A 24,550-nucleotide genomic window follows, 5' to 3' on the forward strand; every position below is an offset into this window, starting at 1 on the left:
TATCTCTACTGAAAAGTTGAGAGCCCCCACACAATGGCAAATGGGATCCTTTATAGTGAAGATCCACCCCCCCCTCGACGACATGACAATCCACAGGTCCCAGGAACTTACACAAAGAAAAGACTTTACTCCAGAGAGGAGTATCCCCTAGCCAGACAGTTGGCTATAAATTATCATTCAGTTTTGTCTCCTTTCTCAAACTCAGAATCATAAACCAATCCTCCATATCAACATGCATATATCAAATTGTCATTAGATACAACCAATTCTAAATACAACCAATCCTGGACAAGATCACAGAGGCACACAGACATTGTGGAGCAAAAGATATGTTTACACATGATGACACTTTGACCTCTCCCCTCTCTGTGGCCCATGCAACTTAGTCTTGACATAGAACAGATAACTGCAACCTCGCCACAGTATTATACAAAAACACCATTCTGATGAGAAGTAACTTACAAACACATGATGAATATAAAACATCTTATATATGTTACGAACAAATTCTGATTATTCCCTAACACTAACCTGAACAACAGTATACAAGGCATATTGACATTTGAGAGAGACATACAGCGAGGCATACAGTGATCACAGGTGTTGAATTGAGAGAGCCAGCTAAAACAACAGGTGAGACAACAACAGCTAATCAGCTAATATACATAAGTATTGTGGATATAAGCACCTGATTTATTATTACCACCACTCACCGTCCTCTTCCTCCTCTTCCTCAGGATTAAAGGATAAACTGGCTTCCTGTCTCTTCTTCTCCAGCTTCCTAGTGGTAGACAGGAGAGCAGAGACGAGATACTGACAACAGCTTTCGACAGAAGACTCTTCGTACACAATCATGAGTCACAGAGATCATAACAGACAAAAGTGGCAGTGAATACAGTAACTTGGGGAATACAGTAACTCGGGGAATACAGTAACACACAGCATCAACTCCTTTGTTTGCTCTTTCTTGGCCAGTTGCTTTTCTCTTTCTTTCACAAGAGCCTCTTGCCTGGCCTTCATATGTCACCAGGCCTGACAAGATAAAACACGATTGCAGTAAGATTGCACTCTTCACAATCACGTATTGAAACATTCATTCTAGTAATAAAGCTGTGCCTGACATACAAGAATACCATTATTTTTCTTAACTTCTAGCTACAATACTTACCAACAGTGCTGGATTTGAGCTCTGCTTCCACCGCATCATAATTGAGCTTTGAACTTTTATTGATGTTGGACTTGATGCAGGAGACATTCAGATAGTTAAGAGGGGTGGAAATAGGTCATGTTGAAGGCTTTCAGTAACTGCAAAGTATTGAATATGCAAGAATAATAACCTTACTTAGCTAACTAACGTTAACAAGTTGACTGACATTAGCAATTTTCTCCTTTAGCTGTGAACGTTGTTCTCTTTCACGCTTTAAAAAACAAAATCAGCTGCATGGCTCTTCCAGCCTCGCTTTCTGCACCTTTGTACTAAGCCATATATTTGAATCAGAAAACAAGTAGCTTAATGCCACAGACAAATTGTCTTTACAACATCTAACCATCGTTTTATAAGGTCCCACAGCAAAATGCAATTGTAGATGCCGAGATATCACCACATCATAACGCCACCAAGATCTGTCTCGACGAAGTGCATTCTGGGTAGTGTGTGATCCTGTAAAAATAATAAAAACACTTCCGACGGGGTTTCAAAATAAAAGTACAGCAGCAGCTAATTGCGTCTACTTGTGATGGGCATTCGGACTCTTTTTAGTGAGCCGGCTCAATCGGCTCCGTTCACGTAAAAGAGCCGGCTCGTTTGTCTCCCAAACGGATCAGATTGACGCCGTCTCCCCACTATTTATTGTTTCTGCAGTGCGGATTCATCCTATTTTGGATCATTATTTTTTATTATCTACAGAAAAACGTTTGATATGAGCTCAAAAAGCAGTAGTAGCAGTATGCAAATCAGGGAACCAAATGAACGGCTCTTTCACCGATGCGGTTCGGTTCCCAATTTCACCAAAGAGATCCATTCAACAAAAAAAAAGGAGTTTGTTCGCGAACGACTCATCGCCAGCATCTACTGCGCTGACTCTGCTGATGGTGACAACAAAGCTGTTTTGACATGATGCTCACTATACCCGGCGCCGGAATTATCATATTATTTGCTTGGCTCTCTCCAAGTTACGCTCTCTATTTTCACATTGGGGAGACGGAGAAAAAATGCTTTATAGAGGAAATTCCAGATGAAACTATGGTTATTGGTAAGTTAGCTAGCTATGGTTTTAGCGTTAGCTAGCTAGGTATCTAGCTGCTTCTGGCTCATAGGCTATTTTTACTCAGTCAGTTAGTGCATATGCATGTCTTTCATTTCCGGATGGAGGAAAAATATCTATCACATGGGTATTAATAAATATAGAGTTTTCGAGCTAGCTACAAAATATGAGAATATTTAATGTGGTGAGCCAGTGCAGTGTATTGTTATTTGAGATGGAGTAGGCCATCTATTGAGGATATGAGGAATAGCTTTCATAAGATTATTTTATTTGTCATCTCTCTATTATTAGGGAAATACAGGACCCAGCTGTGGGACAAGCAGACCGGATCGTTCCTCCCAGCCACACCTGGCCTTGGAATGCATGTGGAGATCAAGGATCCAGATACTAAGGTCAGTTGTTCATCATTGAGAAAAGACATTAGACGTAATGTAATCTCAGGTTAACCCAGAACAAAAATTTTGCGTAATTTACGCTGTCAATCCATGAGAGATTAGAAATAAAGGTACCACACTCTGAAATGTGTACAGTCACTACAGTTTTTATATTCAGAACTTGAATGATCTCGATGAGGCAATTCATTTTGCATCACACAATACATATACACAAGACAAATCTAAATATTACGTCTTCATGCACACAATGCCTCCACGTATATTTCATCGGCATGTCTCTATTTCTCTCCAAACCCTTCTTATTCTAGATCATCCTGTCTCGTCAGTATGGGTCAGACGGACGGTTCACCTTCACATCCCATACACCAGGCGAGCATCAAATCTGCCTGCACTCCAACTCCACCAAGATGGCCCTGTTTGCTGGTGGCAAACTGGTATGAGTGGGATGTGTTCTTCATACAGAATGGTGTTGTTCAGAAAAATGTTCTGCTTACAACAAAATAACCTGCCACAAAGCAGTAAAAACACTGAGGATACAAAACATTAAGAATACCAGCCTCAATTCGTCGGGGGCATGGACTCTACAAGGTGTTGAAAGCGTTCCACAGGGATGCTGGCCCACGTTGACTCCAATGCCTCCCATAGTTGTGTCAAGTTGGCAGGATGTCGTTTAGGTGGTGGACCATTCTTGATACACACGGGGAAACTGTTGAGCGTGGAAAAATCCAGCAGCGTTGCCGTTCTTGACACGCTCAAACCATTGCGCCTGGTACCGAATACCACACCCTGTTTCGAAGGCACTTACACCTTTTTTTCCTTGCCCCCCATTCACCCTCTGAACGACACACATACACAAGTCTGTCATTATAACATTGTGTTCTATCTTACAGAGAGTCCACCTGGATATTCAGGTTGGTGAGCATACCAACAACTACCCTGAAATCGCAGCAAAAGACAAGCTCACAGAGCTGCAATTGAGAGCTCGACAATTACTGGACCAAGTAGAACAAATCCAGAAAGAGCAGAACTATCAGCGGGTGAGTTGAAAGATAGTTATTCAACTCAGAAATGTAGACTAAGCTACAACATATGTGATAATAAAATCTTGAAATGTATTTAAACATGCCATACAAATCCATGTTGTGGACTGTCTGTGTATCTCTTTTAACAGTATCGTGAGGACTTCCCCTTGTGTTTTCAATGTTCTCGTGACTGTCTGTGTATCTCTTTTAACAGTATCGTGAGGACTTCCCCTTGTGTGTTCAATGTTCTCGTGACTGTCTGTGTATCTCTTTTAACAGTATCGTGAAGAGCGGTTCCGCATGACAAGTGAGAGCACCAACCAGCGTGTGCTTTGGTGGTCGATAGCTCAGACGCTTATTCTCATCGTCACTGGCATCTGGCAGATGAAGCACCTCAAGAGCTTCTTTGAGGCCAAGAAGTTGGTGTAATGCTCACGATCCATCACTGATTGAGTTTAAGACAGGCATCACACCCATATAGAGCTGACTGGCAGAGAGACAAGGTGTTGATGTGATTTAGTAGATGCTTAAAAAGGCCAATTCCGCCACTTTCAACCTCAAGTGTACATATGTGAAACCAGCTCATTTGTGGTTAAATTGATAAGGTCCTAAAACTAAAAAAAAAAAATGCTTCTCTGTGGGTTAAAAGTAAAAAGTGATTTTCCAAACCTGCAATTATTTTCTTGCTCCCCATGTCACCACAAATGTTTGAAAATCAGTTTTTAAAATGTTAACTTTTGATGTCATCAGGTAGAACTTCACTTAATTTTTTAAAATAAACAAATGTGCCATTTCACATATGTCACAATGGTATTATGCTGGAGATAAAGGAGGTTGAGAAGTGGTGGAGTTGCCCTTTTAAATGGGCAATCTGCAGCTGAAGGATAGGGCTGGAGAAATTTAACCACACTCAAATTTTTAGGCAAAGCTATAAATTCAAGGACTGACCAACTTTGAGATCAAAATTGTTTACAAACAATGAAGTAAAACAAGCTTTTATTTTAGGTTCTGATGAGGTACAACAGTTGAACTAAGCTCATGAGGCATTTGTAAGTTATTCAATAATCAATGGGTACATATTAATTTGTAAGTCTAAAAATGTAACAACTGCAGATTGCCCATTTTAAACCTGGGAAGCAAATGAATTGATGCCATCCAGTGCGTTTTGTATTGGCCATTATTATTCAGTGATTTTAATTATTGTGTTAAGGAGTAAGCAGCACCTGTGTCCATTTTGTTGTATTAGGTCTACTGCTGTGTAGTTGTTGTATAAAACTTTGTTGGACTGTACATATAAGCCATGGCAAAAGTAAACATATCATTTTTGTGTCACTTCGAACTAAGCAGTCAGATCCACATTACTAGTATGTTGTAGATCTTGGTCTTTCTGAAAACTTAATACTTTTGGTTTAAAACACTTGTATTTATTTGGACTATATTGTGTTTTAGTCTACTAACATGATTGTAACATAGCTAATAATAGGGATATCTTAATGACTAACCTGTTCACGCCCAAACACCAGTTCACAAGTAGAATGGCATCCACAACCTTACCATCTGTTGAAGAGCAGTATCATTCCAGAAAATATGACATTATTTATATTTCCAGAGGTCCAAACAGCCCCGTTAAAAAAAAAGACCAACTAATTAAATTAGGTGCAGATTAAATTTGAATGTTGTGAAATGAATGCCCATGATAAAATACCCTTGAGTTATTCAAAACGGAACAAGGGTTTAGGTTACAAGCTAGATATCAGTAAGATGTGAATACAAATACTGTAGTGTTATGACAAGGAGTAACGTCTCAAGGTTTTCATTTGTCATTATTAAGGTTTTTTACTTTTGGTTGGCTGTCATTTCAATGTACACAATAAAAATGGAAAACGTTTTTGATTCCCATCTGTGGTCTGTTTATGTAACATTCCCTAAACAGGATTTTTTTCGAACAACATGTTATTTTCAATAAATATTTTATTGCGTGTCACCTTCCTCAGTATCAATTTAACCCTGTATCTTGTTTAAGTGAATGTTTTGCAATACAATTCACTGAATGTGTTCATTATCACCCTTAGTTATGGATTTAGTTTTACATTGATGGTAACTACAGCATTATTGTTCCATAATAACTATAGGATAGAAAATCTCATAACAGAACAAACTAAAACTATTTCCTCTTTGCATAGGTTCATTCTTAAATCTTTTTACTGCACCAACAAATAATTCAGACCAGAAGAATCACTGACATCACACAAAATGAAATAATGTGCCAATGTAAACATATGGTATGAATCATTCTTTACCTGACGTTTTCTAATTTGGTTTATCAATTATAAAAACGTCAAATATCTGACACCATACAAAACAATTTAATTGACTCATACCATACGTCATGACAAGGGGGAGTCGAGAGAGTCGACCTCTGCTTGACTCTCCAAATGATCTCTATTTCCGTTATCGTGTAAAACGGTATCTATTGAATCTAGGGTTGGCACAAGATCAAGATGTGAGGTAGGGAACTTCTTACCATCAATTGATTAATGAGAATCTATGTCTAATGTCAACTTAAAAGATCGAACGTCATCCCAAAATGCTCAAATAAATGAATGGGCTCTGTAGAAAACTACTACATCAACCAAAGACATCATAAAGACATACTGTGGAAACCTGCTGTTGTTTTTTCTCCCCCCAGAAAATCTCATAAAATACTAAATCCTTTTCAGCCTGTTGTGAGTGTAGGAAGGAGAAACATCACTGTTCTGTCACAGTGAGACGCTCCATCTTCTTGGCTGCCTCTTCCGTAGGAACCTTTGACTTTCTCTCTGGACTGGGAGTGGGAGTGTTGGGATAATCCCTATTACCAAAAATAGTACTACCCACTCGAACGTTGGTTGAACCCACCTCAATCTAAAAGGAGGAAATGGAAGAGGAGATATATGTCAGAAGGGTATAACTTGTACAAACAGCATGAGCATTCGAGTTGCAAATGGGTAGCCTGATCAATATTTGATCATTCAATATGTTAAGAACATATTGTATTAGCCATTAAGAAGGCTGGAACAGTGGAACTGACCGCGTGTTCGAAGTCAGTGGACATGCCCATACTAAGCTCCACATCTTCAAGCGGCAGCTGTAGACCGGCACACACTTCCTGTCGCCGACTCAGCAAAGCCTGGTTGGTGATGCGCAGCAGACTTAACACACACACACCTATAGATGTTTACCAAAAGCCTTAACATAAAACATTAGGGTAATCATAACAGTCAAATACCTGAAAATCTGGGTTCGGGCCATCAGCTAGGTCGTAACCATAGCGACCAATGGTCATGAGTCCGGAGAAGTGTAGGGCAGAGCATTTGGATAAAATGTGTTTCACTGTGGTCACGGTCTCGCCAGGAGGCAGTCCATGTTTACCTAGAGGTAATGCACACAGTGTACAAAACATTAAGAACACCTGCTATTTCCATGACTTTGACTGACCAGGCCAATCCAGGTGAAAGCTATGATCCCTTATTGATGTCAATTGTTAAATCCACTTCAAAATCAGTGTAGATTAAGGGGAGGAGACGGGTTAAAGAAGGATTTATAAGCCTTGAGACATGGATTGTGTATGTGTTCCATTCAGAGGGGCAAGAATACAAGTATAACTGCCTTTGGTTATGGTAGTAGGTGCAGACGCACCCGTTTGTGTCAAGAACTGCAACGCTGCTGGGTTTTTCACACTCAACAATTTCCCGTGTGTATCAAGAATGGTCCACCACCCAAAGGACATCCAGCCAACTTGACACAACTGTGGGAAGCATTGGAATCAACATGGGTCAGCATCCCTGTGGAACGCGTTCGACACCTTGTAGAGTCCCTGCCCCGACGGATTGAGGCTCTTCTGAGGGCATAATGGAGGCGGGGGACTCAATATTCGGATGGTGTTCTTAATGTTTTGTATACCGTGTGGAACAGTAGTTTGTGTATCTGTCTGTGAATCAGGTTGACTTCATGATTGTTGCCCTTGAGACAGAACTGAGTGATTTCTACTAGATGGGCCAGCTGCAAAGTCAAAATTGTCTAGATATATATGTCGGATAAAATATTAAAAACAAAAATTTGCTTTTTGGTCTTATTTTATGGTCAGGGTTAGGATTAAATTTAAAAAGCAGATTTTATGACATTGCGGATGTGCCAGCTAGTGACCTCTGCAGTGCTTCCTCCAGTACATGAGTCACCTCAATAAATACCAACCTGCGTGGTTCAACCAAGGGTTGAAACCGGTTCATGAAACAGAACCAAAAAACAGAAAATAACAAAATTATTTGAGGAACAGAACCCGATCTGAAAACGAAAGTGATCTGCGCTGTTCTGGAACAGAACCGTAATTTTAAAAGCATGAGAACCGGTTAGTAACGTTATTTCACGTTCCGAGCATTTGATTCCAGTCCCACAAAAAAACGCAACAAAGCGTCTAAGCAAAGCCCTCACTCTGTCACACAGAAACTTATTCCAGCATCTGCCTGCCAGTTGGAAATCTTTTCCAGTCGGTCGGTGTATATGCTACCTGCCCCTCCCCATGTAAGCATAGGGCGGCAGGGTAGCCTAGTGGCTAGAGCGTTGGACAAGTAACCGGAAGGTTGCAAGTTCAAATCCCCGAGCTGACAAGGTACAAATCTGTCGTTCTGCCCCCGAACAGGCAGTTAACCCATTGTTCCTAGGCCGTCATTTGTTCTTAACTGACTTGCCTAGTTAAATAAAAGGTCAAATAAAAAGGTTACTGTAGCCAACTGACAAAGTGTAATTCAGAAATTAGGGAGAGATGTTTAATTAGAGAAGAATGAATAGACTTTTTCAAATGCTATTTGATACTATAGTTACCACGTTTCACATTGGATTTATTAACTACAAAAAAGGTAAATGTTTTATTTTAAATTCTGGTGCCGCTCTGCACACACAAGCTTGTAGGCTAGCTAGCTCTGGTCCAACATTAAATCAACTCGGTAGTTCAAAGACACTCAAAGTTCCTTCATAGAAGCCGCTGCTCCGTAGCTATAATTCTGCGGGCCTAATTCCAATAATGCATGTCATAACAGGATGCCCAGCACTTCAAGGCAAGCTTCCTCCATCCTCACCCTCAAAATTCCTGATGCATCTCGTGCCCGACACTGTGACTGGCAGCACAGTGTGTGTTTGTCTTTCAATAGGATTAAACCATGATTTCACTGCAAAGTTTGTTCATAACGGATTTCCTATGCAGATTAAATTGCTTATCCACTCCACAGAAAGCTGCTCTATCCACACTGATTGGTAATTTAATAACAAGCTTAATGTAAAAATAAATGTATATTTCAGAGGTTTAAAAAGGAACAGAAAGGAAAGCTATAAAGTGGTACTTTTTTGGCTGTTCGAACCAGTTCAGAACCTTATTTTTCTGGTCGGAACAGTGTAACGTAACAACAACAAAAAAATGATGGTTCTGTTCAGAACAAAACGATTGGGGGAAAAAATGTTGGGGTTCCAACCCCTGGTGTGAACACTTACTTTCCTCCCCACTGGTGTTGATCTGAACCATGATCTTTAACGTCTGCGTACTAGTTGTTCTCAACCGCAGCCAGGAGCTGTTTACCTTGTCGGCCAACTTGACAGAGTCCACTGTCTCCACCATGAACAGGTTTGGTACACCTGTGGGAAGTGTGTGGGCAGAGTTACGATATGCCAGTGTTACTGAAGGCTTCTACAGAATGGTGTTCAAAAAAGCTTTCTTTTTGACAAGGACCGCTGGGTATAGGAAGACATGCAAGTTGATGTTAAAAGCTTTAGAGATATGGAGGCATAGAATGTTGCACAAGATGTGACATATTACTTACCCAAAAGTTTGTTGACATTATTCTTCTGTAAATGGCCAATAAAATGCCACTCGATTTCTGGGCATGATTCTAAAATCTAGGTTAGGACAGAAATATACTTCTTTTATTGGTTGCTGGATAGACATATTACATATGGTAAATAATAATGTGACCTTTCAACACACCTGAGGATTTGAAGCTTTATCCACAAGTTCATTCACCTAAAAGCGAGAGGTAAAAGGAACAGAAATAAAGTCAAGCCGCAAATGTCTTCACACTACTAATAAAGGTTTTATGTGGAACTGTACAACATGTTCCCATCATGTACAGTGGGGAGAACAAGTATTTGATACACTGCCGATTTTCCTACAAAAACTACAGAGGACCATGTCCTACTAACTGAACTACAGAGGACCAGGTTCTACTAACTGAGCTACAGAGGACCAGGTTCTACTAACTGAACTACAGAGGACCATGTTCTACTAACTGAGCTACAGAGGACCATGTTCTACTAACTGAACTACAGAGGACCATGTTCTACTAACTGAGCTACAGAGGACCAGGTTCTACTAACTGAGCTACAGAGGACCATGTTCTACTAACTGAACTACAGAGGACCATGTTCTACTAACTGAGCTACAGAGGACCATGTTCTACTAACTGAGCTACAGAGGACCATGTTCTACTAACTGAACTACAGAGGACCATGTTCTACTAACTGAACTACAGAGGACCATGTTCTACTAACTGAACTACAGAGGACCATGTTCTACTAACTGAGCTACAGAGGACCATGTTCTACTAACTGAACTACAGAGGACCATGTTCTACTAACTGAGCTACAGAGGACCATGTTCTACTAACTGAGCTACAGAGGACCATGTTCTACTAACTGAGCTACAGAGGACCATGTTCTACTAACTGAGCAACAGAGGACCATGTTCTACTAACAACAGAGGACCATGTTCTACTAACTACAGAGGACCATGTTCTACTAACTGAACTACAGAGGACCATGTTCTATTAACTGAACTGCAGAGGACCATGTTCTACTAACTGAGCTACAGAGGACCATGTTCTACTAACTGAGCTACAGAGGACCATGTTCTATTAACTGAACTACAGAGGACCATGTTCTACTAACTGAGCTACAGAGGACCATGTTCTACTAACTGAGCTACAGAGGACCATGTTCTACTAACTACAGAGGACCATGTTCTATTAACTGAACTACAGAGGACCATGTTCTACTAACTGAGCTACAGAGGACCATGTTCTACTAACTGAGCTACAGAGGACCATGTTCTACTAACTGAGCAACAGAGGACCATGTTCTACTAACTACAGAGGACAATGTTCTACTAATTGAGCTACAGAGGACCATGTTCTACTAACTGAACTACAGAGGACCATGTTCTATTAACTGAACTACAGAGGACCATGTTCTACTAATTGAGCTACAGAGGACCATGTTCTACTAACTGAGCTACAGAGGACCATGTTCTATTAACTGAACTACAGAGGACCATGTTCTACTAACTGAGCTACAGAGGTCCATGTTCTACTAACTGAACTATATCCTTCCTGTTTGGCCCTGTCTGGGGGTGTCATCGGATGGGGCCACAGTGTCTCCTGACCCCTCCTGTCTCAGCCTCCAGTATTTATGCTGCAGGAGTTTATGTGTCTGGGGCTAGGGTCAGTTTGTTATATCTGGAGTACTTCTCCTGTCCTATCTGGTGTCCTGTGTGAATTTAAGTATGCTCTCTCTAATTCTCTCTTTCTTTCTCTCTCTCGGAGGACCTGCGCCCTAGGACCATGCCTCAGGACTACCGGGCATGATGACTCCTTGCTGTCCCCAGTCCACCTGGCCGTGCTGCTGCTCCAGTGTCAACTGTTCTGCCTGTGATTATTATTATTTGACCATGCTGGTCATTTATGAACATTTGAACATTTTGGCCATGTTCTGTTATAATCTCTATCTGGCACAGCCAGAAGAGGACTGGCCACCCCACAAAGCCTGGTTCCTCTCTTAGGTTTCTTCCTAGGTTTTGGCCTTTCTCTGGAGTTTTTCCTAGCCACCGTGCTTCTACACCTGCATTGCTTGCTGTTTGGGGTTTTAGGGTGGGTTTCTGTACAGCACTTTGAGATATCAGCTGATGTACGAAGGGCTATATAAATACATTTGATTTGAACTACAGAGGACCATATTCTACTAACTAAACTACAGAGGACCATGTTCTACCCACTGAACTACAGAGGACCATGTTCTACTAACTGAACTACAAAGGACCATGCTCTACTAACTAAGCTAGAGGACCAGTGTACAATACTCAGTATGACACTCACATAGTTTTCACCAAAGTTGCGATGTCCTTTTCGGTACGCCTCGATCACCATGTCAGGTGGTTTCGTCTTACTTACAGCTACCAGGCGGGGCGGCACCGCGGGCAACGTCTTGGGTGGGAGAGCAGAGGAAAAAGAAAAGCAAAAAAATATATATTGTAAATAAATTATTTGTTATATGAACCCAGCCGACATCTGAGGCTCATTCAGGAAGACATATTAGGGGACAATACAGAACAGGAAAGCCTCTGTCATGTAGAAAACTGTATTGTGTTAGCTGTACTGGTAACATGTAAAACATTGTGCCTTCCTGAACACAACCAAGGTATGCTGTCCAAATGCACTTATTTTAGCATGCTGGCATTTCCTTACAATCACGATGACAAGAATCTGAAAGGGTTGTCTTTGTCTGTCTACTCTGTATTATGTTTCATTGTTTGTCCAAGATGGCGTAGCAGTCAGACGTCTTTTTGTCCCTCGTCTTGTCATGTCCCATGTATATATATTTTTTCATAAACACTTCAGCAAGCAGGCCTTTCTAATCGACCTGTTCCGGGTATCCTGGAAGGACATTGACCTCATTCCATCAATAGAGGATGCCTGGTTATTCTTTAACAGTGCTTTCCTCACCATCTTAAACAAGCATGCCAAAATTGTTGCAACCAAAATTGTTGCAACCCCTGTTACTAGCCTGTTCAACCTCTCTTTCGTATCATCTGAGATCCCCAAACATTGGAAAGCTGCCACGGTCACCCCCCTCTTCCAAAAGGGGGAGATACTCTAGACCCAAACTGCTACAGTCCTATATCTATCCTACCCTGCCTTTCTAAGGTCTTCGAAAGCCAAGTTAACAAACAGATCACCGACCATTTCGAATCCCACCGTACCTTCTCCGCTATGAAATCTGGTTTCTGAGCTGGTCACGGGTGCACCTCAGCCACGCTCAAGGTCCTAAACGATATCATCACCGCCATCGATAAGAGACAATACTGTGCAGCTGTAGTCATCGACCTGGCCAAGGCTTTCGACACTGAGAATGCGGTGATTGACATCGGCAGACTCAACAGCCTTGGCTTCTCAAATGACTGCCTCACCTGGTTCACCAACTACTTCTCAGACAGAGTTCAGTGTGTCAAATCGGAGGGCCTGTTGTCCGGTCCTCTGACAGTCTCTATGGGGGTGCCACAGGATTCAATCCTCGGGCTGACACTTTTCTCTGTATACATTAATGATGTCGCTCTTGCTGCTGGGGATTCTCTGATCCACCTCTACGCAGAGGACACCATTCTGTATACTTCTGGCCTTTCTTTGGACTTTCTAACTAACCTCCAGGCGAGCTTCAATGCAATACAACTCTCCTTCTGTGGCCTCCAACTGGGCTTAAATGCAAGTAAAACTAAATGCATGCTCTTTAACTAATCACTGCCCACACCTGCCCGCCCGACCAGCATCACTACGCTGGACGGTTCTGACTTAGAATATGTGGACAACTACAAGTACCTCGGTGTCTGGTTAAACTGTAAACTCTCCTTCAAGACTCACATTAAGCATCTCCAATCCAAAATTAAATCTAGAATCAGCTTCCTATTTCACAACAAAGCATCCTTCACTCATGCTGCCAAACATACCCTCGTAATACTGACTAACCTACCGATCTTTGACTTTGGCGATGTCATTTACAAAATAGCCTCTAACACCCTACTCAGTAAATTGGATGCAGTGTATCACAGTGCCATCCGTTTTGTCACCAAAGCCCCATATACTACCCACCACTGCAACCTGTATGCTCTCGTTGGCTGGCCCTTGCTTCATATTCGTCGCCAAACCCATTGGCGCCAGGTCATCTTTAAGTCTTTGCTAAGTAAAGCCCCGCCTTATCTCAGCTCACTGGTCACCATAGCAGCACGAGCTCCAGCAGGTATATTTCACTTGTCACCCCCAAAGCCAATTCCTCCTTTGGCCGCCTTTCCTTCCAGTTCTCTGCTGCCAATGACTGGAACGAACTGTAATAACCACTGAAGCTGGATCTCTCCCTCACTAGCTTTAAGCACCAGCTGTCAGAGCAACTCACAGATCACTGCACCTGTACATAGCCTATCTGTAAAAAGCCCATCCAACTACCTCATCCCCATACTGTTACCCATTTATTTATTTCTGCTCCTTTGCACCCCGTATCCCTACTTGTACACTCATCTTCTGCACATCTATCACTCCAGTGTATAATTGCTATATTATAATTATTTTGCCACTATGGCCTATTTATTGCCTTACCTCCAGTATCCTACCTCATTTGCACACACTGTATATATACTGTATGTTTGACTATTCCATGTGTAACTCTGTGTTGTTGTTTGTGCTGCACTGCTTAATCTTGGCCAGGTCGCAGTTGTAAATAAGAACTTGTTCTCAGCGAAGTCTACCTGGTTAAATAAAAGGTGAAATAAAAAAAATAACAAAAAAAATTGTGCAGCAGTGAATTTAATGAACCCTGGCTGGAATTGATAGTTGCTCCATCTAATTTCTGTGTGTGTGTGGTCTGATACATCAATTTGAATTTTGGAAGGAGTCTATCAACTTCTAGTATACCTACTGTTTTCGAATGGTGGTGGGGATGGTCTCAATTAAACCAATCAAAACGGTCATTCCTTACGATCAGGAGTGAACGGAAGTTGAATGAAGAAATGTTTTGCAACGTTTACAAAACATTGTTGACGTTTACATCAAAATTATAAAAGCAGCAGATCCTCTAGAACCCTCCACGCGCAAACTGGTTGCATGCAGCGCGCGCCTTTAAAGAGTTTGCAGTAAAATAATCAGCACGTATCAAAATGTAATGTGAATGTTATGGTGTGCTTTCTCAATTCAAAGGTTGGTGTTTTTCCTTGCATAACTGGTCCACCGACCCTCGACACTTAAATGATTAGACCATTTCTCACGACATGACAAATCTAAAGTATATACACCGGTTCTTCCCAAGAAAATATTGAACTGGATTTACCTTGGGTCGACGTGCCGCGGCTTGATTTACCCTGTCTACCACCGCTTGTAACGCTTTTCCAACCTCCTCCGACATTCCTACTTTCCACATACCCTCAATCCACCGACCGTGCGTAAGCAACAGCAACGTTATCAACCTGTCAAAATAAAAGTCCTTTCTATATTATAGAACGCTTGTGTGGAGGTGAGTGGGCGACGCCTTGTGTTGTCTATTGATAAACCATTCCGCATCAATTCAATCTAGTGCACACTATCTAGCTGGGTGTTTGTTGAACTATGAGACCCGCACGAAACCAGAAATAAATCGACTCTGTTAGTAAATCCATTAGCTGCACCGGTCACTGGCTCTCTGCTCATGGCGGCTGAGTATCCATATAGCAATGCTGGCTCTGCTCAATGACGAGGCATGAGAGCAGTTAGCTACTTTTCGTCACTAAACTTCGACAAAACGCAAGGAACGCTATTTTCTGTGTAATAATCTCTCGTTTTATATTTGACGAGGTTGAAGCCCTTCTGACACTTATGATCTTAGTCAGATGACTGTAGAGCAGCGAATGGCTCAGTATCGAAATTTTATTAATTTAGTGGTAGCAGAGCTCTGTCCATACCCTAAAATAAAATACTTTCCCTAACCCAATGTAGAATGTCAGGCTCGGTTCGAGTAAATTAGCTCTTATTCGTGGGCACCATTTTTATGTCTCTGCGTGCAGTTTGAAGAAAGTTGTCAACTAGCGTTCGCGCAATGCCTTTCTAAATATAACTTCTGATAAACGCCTATGTATGCACACATTGTCAAGAATAATCAATCAAGTGCTTGAAACATGTAGGGCTAAAAACAGAATTACACAAAAATAAAGAAAACAAATATCCAAGTTTATTCACAAGATTTCACAATTCAAAACATTTCCAAATTAAACATCTGTAAACGTATCCAGATAGAAAAGGGTCCATTATTCCACTTTCTTGAAGACGATTCTGCCATCCCAACTCATCATACTCTCTCAAGGGCCTCCAACATAATGATACTGTTTCCTCTGATTACCTACAGATCAGGGGAGAAAAAAATATATATATTTACTTGAAGGAAAAAAAACAGGTATGTGATAACATTGAGAATAAAAGCACAATGTGTCTGTCACAAGAGATAGTGTAGTTAACAACGCTGTTGGGTACTGACCACCATGCCTATGGTGTTCTGTATTCCCCCAGGGGCCATCTCCAAGCAATCATCCATCACCAAGTTCATGAAGGGGTCAAATCCTCGCAGGACTCCTTGGACCTGCCTGCCACCATTCAGCTTCACTGGAGGGAGAAAAATGTATAACTGTAAGAACAGTTGAGGCAGTGCGGCAGGGTTCCCCAAACTGGCTGCCCGCGGGCGGTTTCATATACACAAGACTGTAAAAACACCAGGAAATGAGCTTGAGTGATTTAAATAAGAAATCTGTTCAAGCATAGAGAGACACGTGATTGTATACCAATGTAAGCAAGGTTTGAAATTATTTATTTTTTGTCAAACATATGTGTTGGGCTTCTTGCAGTCTACAAATTATTTGTAACTATAAGCTGGGTGGCTTGAGGTCAATGCTGATTGGCTGACAGACTGTATACAACGGGTATGACAAAACAGTTATTTTAACTGCTCTAATTATATTGTGATAGGTTTGGTTTTTGAGTTTTAATAATTATTAATCATTAGTTCTAAAAGAGTCATGAGGGGTACCATGATGAAGCTTGGGAGGGGCTGAGTGCAGGGAAAACAGGATTTCTGAGCTTTATCTATTATTAATCATTAGTTATAAAAGAGACATGAGGGGTTCCATAATGAAGCTTGGGAGGGGCTGAGTGCAGGGAAAACACGTGGCAGTACAGATAAGGGGAGGAACCGTTTTAAGGACCACATCACTCAACTCCCTGACAGACAACATTGATGCAATGTTTGGCGATAACGAGGAGACTCCACCCAGGGTGGGGTATGTATACTACCATGGATGAAACCATGTCTTTGTCTAATGCAGCTGTGTGTTGACCCTCAGGGCAGAATAAACTTAGTTTAAAGCTTGGGAGTTTGTACTCTGAAAAATAGAACCTAACAGTTGGTTACGAGTTCATAATAGCGATAAGGAATCTCAGGGGTTTGTGGTATATGGCCAATATACCACGGCTAAGGGCTGTATCCAGGCACTCCGAGTTACATTGCGTCTTGCTTAAGAACAGCCCTTAGCCGTGGTATATTGGCCATATACCACACCCCTCGTGCCTTATTGCATTCCAGCCCACCTCGAACATCCGCGCAAGAAAAAAAAAAAAAAAAAATACAACGGCCTGTCGGCTGAATTTAGTTGATGATCCCTGAGGCGGCAGGGTAGCCTAGTGGTTAGAGCGTTGGACTAGTAACCGAAAGGTTGTGAGTTCCAACCCCCGAGCTGACAAGGTACAAATCTGTCGTTCTGCCCCGGAACAGGCAGTTAACCCACTGTTCCTAGGCTGTCATTGAAAATAAGAATGTGTTCTTAACTGACTTGCCTGGTTAAATAAAGGTTAAATAAATAAAATAAAGACAAGTTGGACCCACTTTTCATTTTAGTCCAACAAGTTATATGGCCAAGAAAATGTAAATTAGGTTTAGGGCTGGGTGATATACATTGCTTTCGGAAAGTATTCAAGCCCCTTTACTTTTTTCACATTTTGTTATGTTATAGCCGTATTCTAAAATTGACTCAATGACCCCCTCATGAATCTACACACAATAGGCCATAATGAAAAAGCAAAAACAGGTTTTTAGAAATGTGCCAAAAACTGAAATATCACATTTACATAAGTATTCAGACACACATACTCAATACTTTGTTGAAGCACCTTGGACAGCAATTATAGCCTGAACAACTGTATTTGGGGAGTTACTCTCAGTCTTCTCTACAGATCCTCTCAAGCTCAGTCAGCTATTTTCAGGTCTCTCCAGAGATGTTGGCTCAGGTTCAAGTCTGGGCTCTGGCTGGGCAACTCAAGGACATTCAGAGACTTGTCCCAAAGCCACTCTACCACGAAGACCTGATTGGTGGAGTGCTGCAGAGATGGTTGTCCTTCTGAAAGGTTCTCCCATCTCCACAGAGGAACTCTGGAGCTCTGTCAGAGTGACCATCGGGTTCTTGGTCATCTCCCTGACCAAGGCCCTTCTCCCCCAATGGCTCAGTTTGGCCAGAGCTATAGGAAGAGTTGATGGTTCCAAACTTCTTCCATTTAAGAATGACGGCAGTAACTGTGTTCTTGGGGACCTTCAATGCTGCAGAAATGTTTTAGCACCCTTCCCCAGATCCGTGCCTCGACACAATCCTGTCTTTGAGCTATACGAACAAGTCCTTCGACCCCATGGCTTGGTTTTTGCTCTGTCAACTGTGGGACCTTAGACAGGTGTGTGCCTTTCCAAACCAGGTCCAATCAATTGAATCTACCTCAGGTTGGAATCCAATCAAGTAACATCAAGGATGATCAATAGAAACAGGATGCACCGGAGCTCAATTTCGAGTCTCATAGCAAAGGGTCTGAATACTTATGTAAATTAGGCATGTTTGTTTGTTTGTGTATATATATATATATTCGAAATTGAGCTCGGGTGCATCTTGTTTCTATATATATAAATTTGCAATTATTTCTAAAACTTGTTTTTCCGCTTTGTCATTATGGGGTATTGTGTGTTTTTTGTTGTTGTAAGGCTATAACGTAACGTAATGTGGAAGAGGTCAAGGTGTGAATACTTTTCTGATTGCACTATCAAATTAAAATTTTAGCACAATGCTCCAAATGCATGTATCATAAGAATCTAGTTTAAAAAATGTTTTTATGAGCGTTTGTTTCTTTCAGGTCTCGTCTCCTTTGCTCCTTCTGTGCACCGTTCCACTCAGACGCCGCGCCCCCCGTTCCGCTCAGACGCCGCGCCCCCCCCGTTCCGCTCAGACGCCGCGCCCCCGTTCCGCTCAGACGCGCGCCCCCGTTCCGCTCAGACGCCGCGCGCCCCCCCGTTCCGCTCAGACGCCGCGCCCCCGTTCCGCTCAGACGCCGCCCCCCCCGTTCCGCTCAGACGCCGCGCCCCCGTTCCGCTCAGACGCCGCGCCCCCGTTCCACTCAGACACCGCGCCCCCCGTTCCACTCAGACACCGCGCCCCCTGTTCCACTCAGACATCGCGCCCCCTGTTCCACTCAGACATCGCGCCCCCCTGTTCCACTCAGACACCGCGCCCTTAACTACAAAAGATTACTTCTTCCTCTCTGACAAGCAGTTTGAACTCACTATTGTCAATTTATTTTGGTCCAAACGAATCGGTTGATTGCCCTTCTAAATGATACTCTCATGTCTCAGCCATTTAAAAAAAAAAATACAGCACACACTAAAAACTTAACGTATGAATTAACACGTTTGTGTTCACGTCCAGTTTGTCGCACACGGTATTGCAGCTAGCAGCATTTTATCCACATGCTGTTGTGTTAGCCGTCTCGTCTGTTTTATACATGTGCAATGAGCATCAAAATTGCTCAATTATACAAGGAACTGGCAACCTGTTCTCATTCTGAAAAATGAGCATCATCTTATCCAGGTTGGAGCACTTGAATTCAACATCTAAAACAAAATGAACAGGCCGTGTTGTTCAAACAGTTGGAGACAGACAGGAGGGTGTATTCATAACTGTTCTACCTTGTTAGCAAAATCAAATAGCTCCAAGCTGGCTTTAAAATATAAAAGATTAGCTGGCTACTCACTAGCATGTGGGCTTGTGCTAGAGATATTGTTTATGAAAAGTGTTAATGTTCTAGAACACCTGCTACCTGAAGTGAGTCATTGGTATATTTCTGATAAAATGTGTAAAAAACAAAAATACATTTTTCATACTGACTTGAAAGCCAGATCAGTGACGGCAAAAAGCAGGGTTCGTTGTTGGCGACATTTTTTGTTTTTATACAAACAGAAAATGCAGATCTAAAATGCTTCTTATTGTACATTTTGATTGGCTTCAGTCAGAGTTCGCGCTAAATCATGAATGTAAATGAACACATTTCGTGCTACTTATCTTTGCTCTCATCATTGGATCACCAGACAGTTCTCTGACTGATGTGTAGGCAATTTTTTCTCCAGTACATTCCTCCGATAGCAAGTTAAAATGCAAAATTAACTTCACGCAAAACATTAGGAAATGTAGCTAGCTACATTCTGTGATAAACATTAGAAATATGATGGACTGATCATTTTTGGCAAAAATAATAAAATGTATACATTTAAATAACATAAAAATTGCCTTTTCATTGTCAGCAACGTTCCCTCTTATTTTTTCCAGCACTGAGCAAATTTAAGGTCTGCAATGCACAAACTTAAATGTGAAAATTTTGTGCGCGTTTACTTGGAACACTGAAGCTGTACCCCCTTTAAGTTACAGTTAACAGCGACTATTTGATCATAATGTAGACCTAACAGAGTGGCCTACCATAAGAAACAATGGAGAAAATGCATCCCATAACATTTTAACATGGAAATAGCTGTTTGATCATTCAGCCTACAGTAGCAACCAATGTGTGGTGTTCAATGTAGGTCTACATGCCATGAGACTTTTGAAAAAAAAAAACCACGCAGGGCTTGACATTAGCCTGTTTATCCACTTGTCCTTCAGACAAGGTGACTGAAAATGTGTTGTTTGATGCAAGAAACTTTATAAAACGCATTATTCACATAACATTATTACAGATTATCAGACAAATGGCTCCCTCTGAGTATTGGCTACATAGCTTATTCAAGCCTGTCTCAAAATACAACACTTCCCCTTTAAGACAGAAATAAATGCTCTTTAAGGGGCTCGCTTTTTGAAGATGTCTAGAAATGTACATGTTTTGTGCTCTTGTAAGATGCAATCACTCCTCCATTGCCGACTAGATATTATCTAGAACTGGGCTAATAACTCACCACTAGCAAAGGAGATGAACAAATGTGCACGTGGCTACATACAGCTCTCGCTTTGATCTCAAAATAAGCGCATCTACTCACAACCGCTCATGGTGTAAACACAGTCCAGTTCAAAGTGAACGGCACAGATCCATATTTGGCAATGGTCTAGTTGCATACTCAAATCCATTGTGCCTACAACAAAATCCCATGCATAGTTTGTTTTGTTAGGCTGCATTTAAAAGTGGCTAATATTGTACTGAATTGATCACAATAACCCACAGTAAAGGGAAACACTGATATTGTTAACGGAGAAAACTCTAGAAAGTTGAGGAGTTCAATCTTGTGCTTCTCTGCGCAGGATGCTATTTCTAATGCCAGGCAGCCCAGTGGAGGTTAGAGGGAAAATTGAATTGGCGGGGGAGGCGCTCAGCTTAGAGGGAACATTGAATTGGCAGGAGACATTTATTGTAAGCCAATTTCCTCCTGTATAGCTGCTAGGCAAAACAGAGATGCACTGTTGTCATCTGATGAAAATACTCTTCTCAATGTGTTGCACTAGTGTTTAGAAAAACTATATAGTTGCTCGCCCCTTATCACTCAATTGTTGGCAAGTTTAAAAACATTTTCTTTTAAATAACACTATTGACTTTATATAAAATGCAGGCGCATTTCATTAAAATATATATTTTTTTAAAGGTCTGCATTTTGAAAAGCTAATGCAACCCCTGTAAACTAGTGGGTCTTATCTTATGGTTGTAGAAGGCTTATATTTAACCTAGGTATAATTCTACAAGCCCTGAATTCATTGGATTATTCCTGATTGTTTGACCTTTATTCTCTATAAGCTTTGTTGCACATTTATTTATTTATTATGTAGATACAATACATATACAAAAGTATGTGGACACCCCTTCAAAATCAGCAAACTTGGCTATTTCAGCAACGCCCGTTGCTGACGGGTGTATAAAATCGAGCACACAGCCATGCAATCTCTACAGACAAACATTGACAGTAGAATGGCCTTACTGAAGTGCTCACTGACTTTCAACGTGGCACCGTCATAGGATGCCACCTTCCCAAAGAGTAAGTTAGTGAGATTTCTGCCCTGCTAGAGCTGGCCCGGTCAACTGTTAAGTGCTGTTATTGTGAAGTGGATATGTTTATTTAACAAGGCAAGTCAGTTACGTGCAAATTTTTATTTACCGTGACAGCCGACCTCCGCCAAACCCAAACGACGCTGGGCCAGTTGTGCGCCGCCCTATGGGACTCCCAATCACGGCCAGTTGTGATACAGCCTGGAATGGAACCAGGGTCAGTAGTGACGCCTCTAGCACTGAGATGCAGTGCCTTAAACCGCCGCGCCACACGGGAGCAACAAAAGGCACGTTTAGGAGCAACAACGGCTCAGCCGTGAAGCGGTAGACCACACAGAACGGACCGCTGAAGCGCGTAAAAATCATATGTCCTCAGTTGCAACACTCACTACAAAGTTCCAAACCGCCTCTAGAAGCAAAGTCGCCACAAACTGCTCGATGGGAGCTTAATGAAATGGGTTTCCATGGCAGAGCAGCCGCACACAACCCTGAGATCACCATGCACAATGCCAAGCGTCGGCTGGAAGGGTGTAAAGGTCACCGCCATTGGACTCTGGAGCAGTGGAAACACGTTCCCTGGAGTGATGACAGAATAATCTGAGTTTGGCGGATGCCAGGAGAACGCTACCTGCCGTAATGCATAGTGCCAACTGTAAAGTTTGGTGGAGCGGTATAATGGTCTGGGATGTTTTCATGGTTCGGGCTAGCCCCTTAGTAGGGCGACAGGTAGCCTAGTGGTAGCCTAGAGCCTAGGTATCCTAGAGAGTCGGGCCAGTAACTGAAAGGTCGCAAGATTGAATCCCCGAGCTGACAAGGTAAAAATCTGTCGTTCTGCCACTTAATGAGGCAGTTAACCCACTGTTCCTCGGCCGCCATTGAAAATAAGAATGTGTTCTTAACTGACTTGCCGAGTTAAATAAAGGTTAAATAAAACAAATAAAAAAATAGCTCCAAGGAAGTGAAATCGTAACGCTACAGCATACATTCTAGGCGATTCTGTGCTTCCAAATTTGTGGGCACTGTTTGGGGAAGGCCCTTTCCTGTTTCTGCATGACATGCCCCCGTGCACAATGCGAGGTCAATACAGAAATAGTTTGTCAAGATGAGTGTGGACGAACTTCACTGACCTGAACAGTGCACTGATCTCAGCCCCATCTAACAACTTTGGGATGATTTGGAACACCTATTATTGCCCAACATCAGTAACCGACCTCACTAATGCTCGTGTCTGAATGGAAGAAAGTCCCCGCAGCAATGTTCCAACATTTAGTAGATGATTGGAGGCTGTTGTAGCAACAAAAGGGGGACCAACTCTTTATTAATGTCTGTGAAGTTGGAATGAGATGTTCGACAAGCAGGTGTCCACAGTGTGTATTGTGAGCTGCCCATAATCTAGATATGATTTTAAGGCTATTTGGCCCAGCCCTAATTGGGTTTGTCAACATTAGTCTCAACTCTGCAAGCAAAGAGATGAGGTTTGTCCGTTCAACTCAGCACAACCATAAACACTCAGAATCGGTACTCACATGAAAGTTTCTTGTCCATGAATCTGAAATGGGGAAAAAATAATATTAGTTGCTAATAGAGATCGCAACGCCACCGATTGTCTGGCTACACCAGAGACGGTTTGGCTCTGGTCCATGGCTCTGATTTTCACTAGAAGCTGGACAATAACGAGTTTTTCGCTAAAGCATCAAACGTTTTTAAAATAAAACATTTTTACACAAGAGATCCATATAGCACGTTGGGAACGATGAAAACGGAAATGCCATTAATTTTCAAAGCGAAGTGGGCTGGGGAACCTTTGAGAAAAAAATGGAATAAACTAAACATTATTCAAATACTCGGCGACATCGGGTCGTGATTGACCAATCGAAGCTCACAATGGCTTCCAAGACCCAACTAGATTGGCTGTTGATACCGAAAGTTGGCATTCTTGCTCCCACAACAGTGCGAAACTAAATCTGACTGTCAGTATAACTTAGTGGATCACACAGTTCTCCATTCTAACATTTTAATGCGACAAGAGCGCAGACTTAATGATATTCGTACATCAATTAAATGTCAATGAATGCATGGTTTAGTTATCTAACCGTTTCATTCAATAACTAACGTTGGCTAGCCATTTAACTAGTTGCCGACGACCGGTAGCTTTTTGCTAGCGCGTAGCTACCTGTTAGCTTGCTAGCCACATTATCTAAAATAAACAGCGAAATATTAGAAATTACACTGGATCGAAAACCAACTATGAATATGTATTTTTTGTTTGTTTTAATAACTCACTTTTTCAACTCTGGTGGGTGTGCTTTACTCATGTTTCTTCTTTTTGTTGAGGGCCTTCAGCTCGTGACACTTCCTTTTGTGAAAAAAAGGAGAAAGCATGCGCAACGACAGGAACCGGAAAACGTATTCTTCTTCTACGATATAATGGCGTTCCGCAAACTAACGTTTAAGGTGCATGCCGTCACCTACTGTGCTGGAGTGTGTGGTCAATTGCGGTTTACAACATTAGTTCCACATTTCTAAATCCTCCTACCTAACTCTGTACTTCAAATAACCTCATGCAAACTTCCTCTAACATAAGCAAGCACGATGCTGCTCTACTGTATGGGAGTAGATCATTGAAGAGTTCTCTCTTTATATAAATTGCAGAACTACCTTGACAGAAAAGTTGTTTG

General features: G+C 41.8%; 3 protein-coding genes across 3 annotated transcripts; 1 reads left to right on the forward strand and 2 right to left on the reverse strand.

Annotated features, from left to right (window-relative positions):
* The first annotated feature begins 2,028 nt into the window (after positions 1–2,028).
* Positions 2,029–5,580, forward strand: LOC135527756 (transmembrane emp24 domain-containing protein 4-like). The gene is made up of 5 exons (XM_064956305.1): positions 2,029–2,252; positions 2,556–2,656; positions 2,968–3,093; positions 3,550–3,696; positions 3,961–5,580. The coding sequence occupies exons 1-5, from the start codon at positions 2,114–2,116 to the stop codon at positions 4,108–4,110; spliced, it is 663 nt and encodes a 220-aa protein (XP_064812377.1). The 5' UTR covers positions 2,029–2,113; the 3' UTR covers positions 4,111–5,580.
* Positions 5,581–5,628: 48 nt separating this feature from the next.
* On the reverse strand, positions 5,629–14,974 carry LOC135527755 (pyridoxal phosphate homeostasis protein-like). The gene is made up of 8 exons (XM_064956304.1): positions 14,851–14,974; positions 11,856–11,963; positions 9,695–9,730; positions 9,531–9,606; positions 9,205–9,345; positions 6,950–7,092; positions 6,752–6,850; positions 5,629–6,585 (listed from the first exon to the last, which is right to left on the reverse strand). Exons 1-8 carry the CDS (start codon positions 14,938–14,940, stop codon positions 6,430–6,432), a joined length of 849 nt encoding a protein of 282 aa, XP_064812376.1. The 5' UTR covers positions 14,941–14,974; the 3' UTR covers positions 5,629–6,429.
* Positions 14,975–15,701: 727 nt separating this feature from the next.
* LOC135527757 (small nuclear ribonucleoprotein G) lies at positions 15,702–24,265 on the reverse strand. Its single transcript, XM_064956306.1, has 4 exons — positions 24,156–24,265; positions 23,399–23,421; positions 16,027–16,151; positions 15,702–15,891 (listed from the first exon to the last, which is right to left on the reverse strand). Exons 1-4 carry the CDS (start codon positions 24,185–24,187, stop codon positions 15,841–15,843), a joined length of 231 nt encoding a protein of 76 aa, XP_064812378.1. The 5' UTR covers positions 24,188–24,265; the 3' UTR covers positions 15,702–15,840.
* Between the last annotated feature and the right edge of the window lie 285 nt (positions 24,266–24,550).

Source organism: Oncorhynchus masou, chromosome 33 (genome assembly GCF_036934945.1).
Source record: "Oncorhynchus masou masou isolate Uvic2021 chromosome 33, UVic_Omas_1.1, whole genome shotgun sequence".
NCBI classification, from domain to species: Eukaryota; Metazoa; Chordata; class Actinopteri; order Salmoniformes; family Salmonidae; genus Oncorhynchus; species Oncorhynchus masou.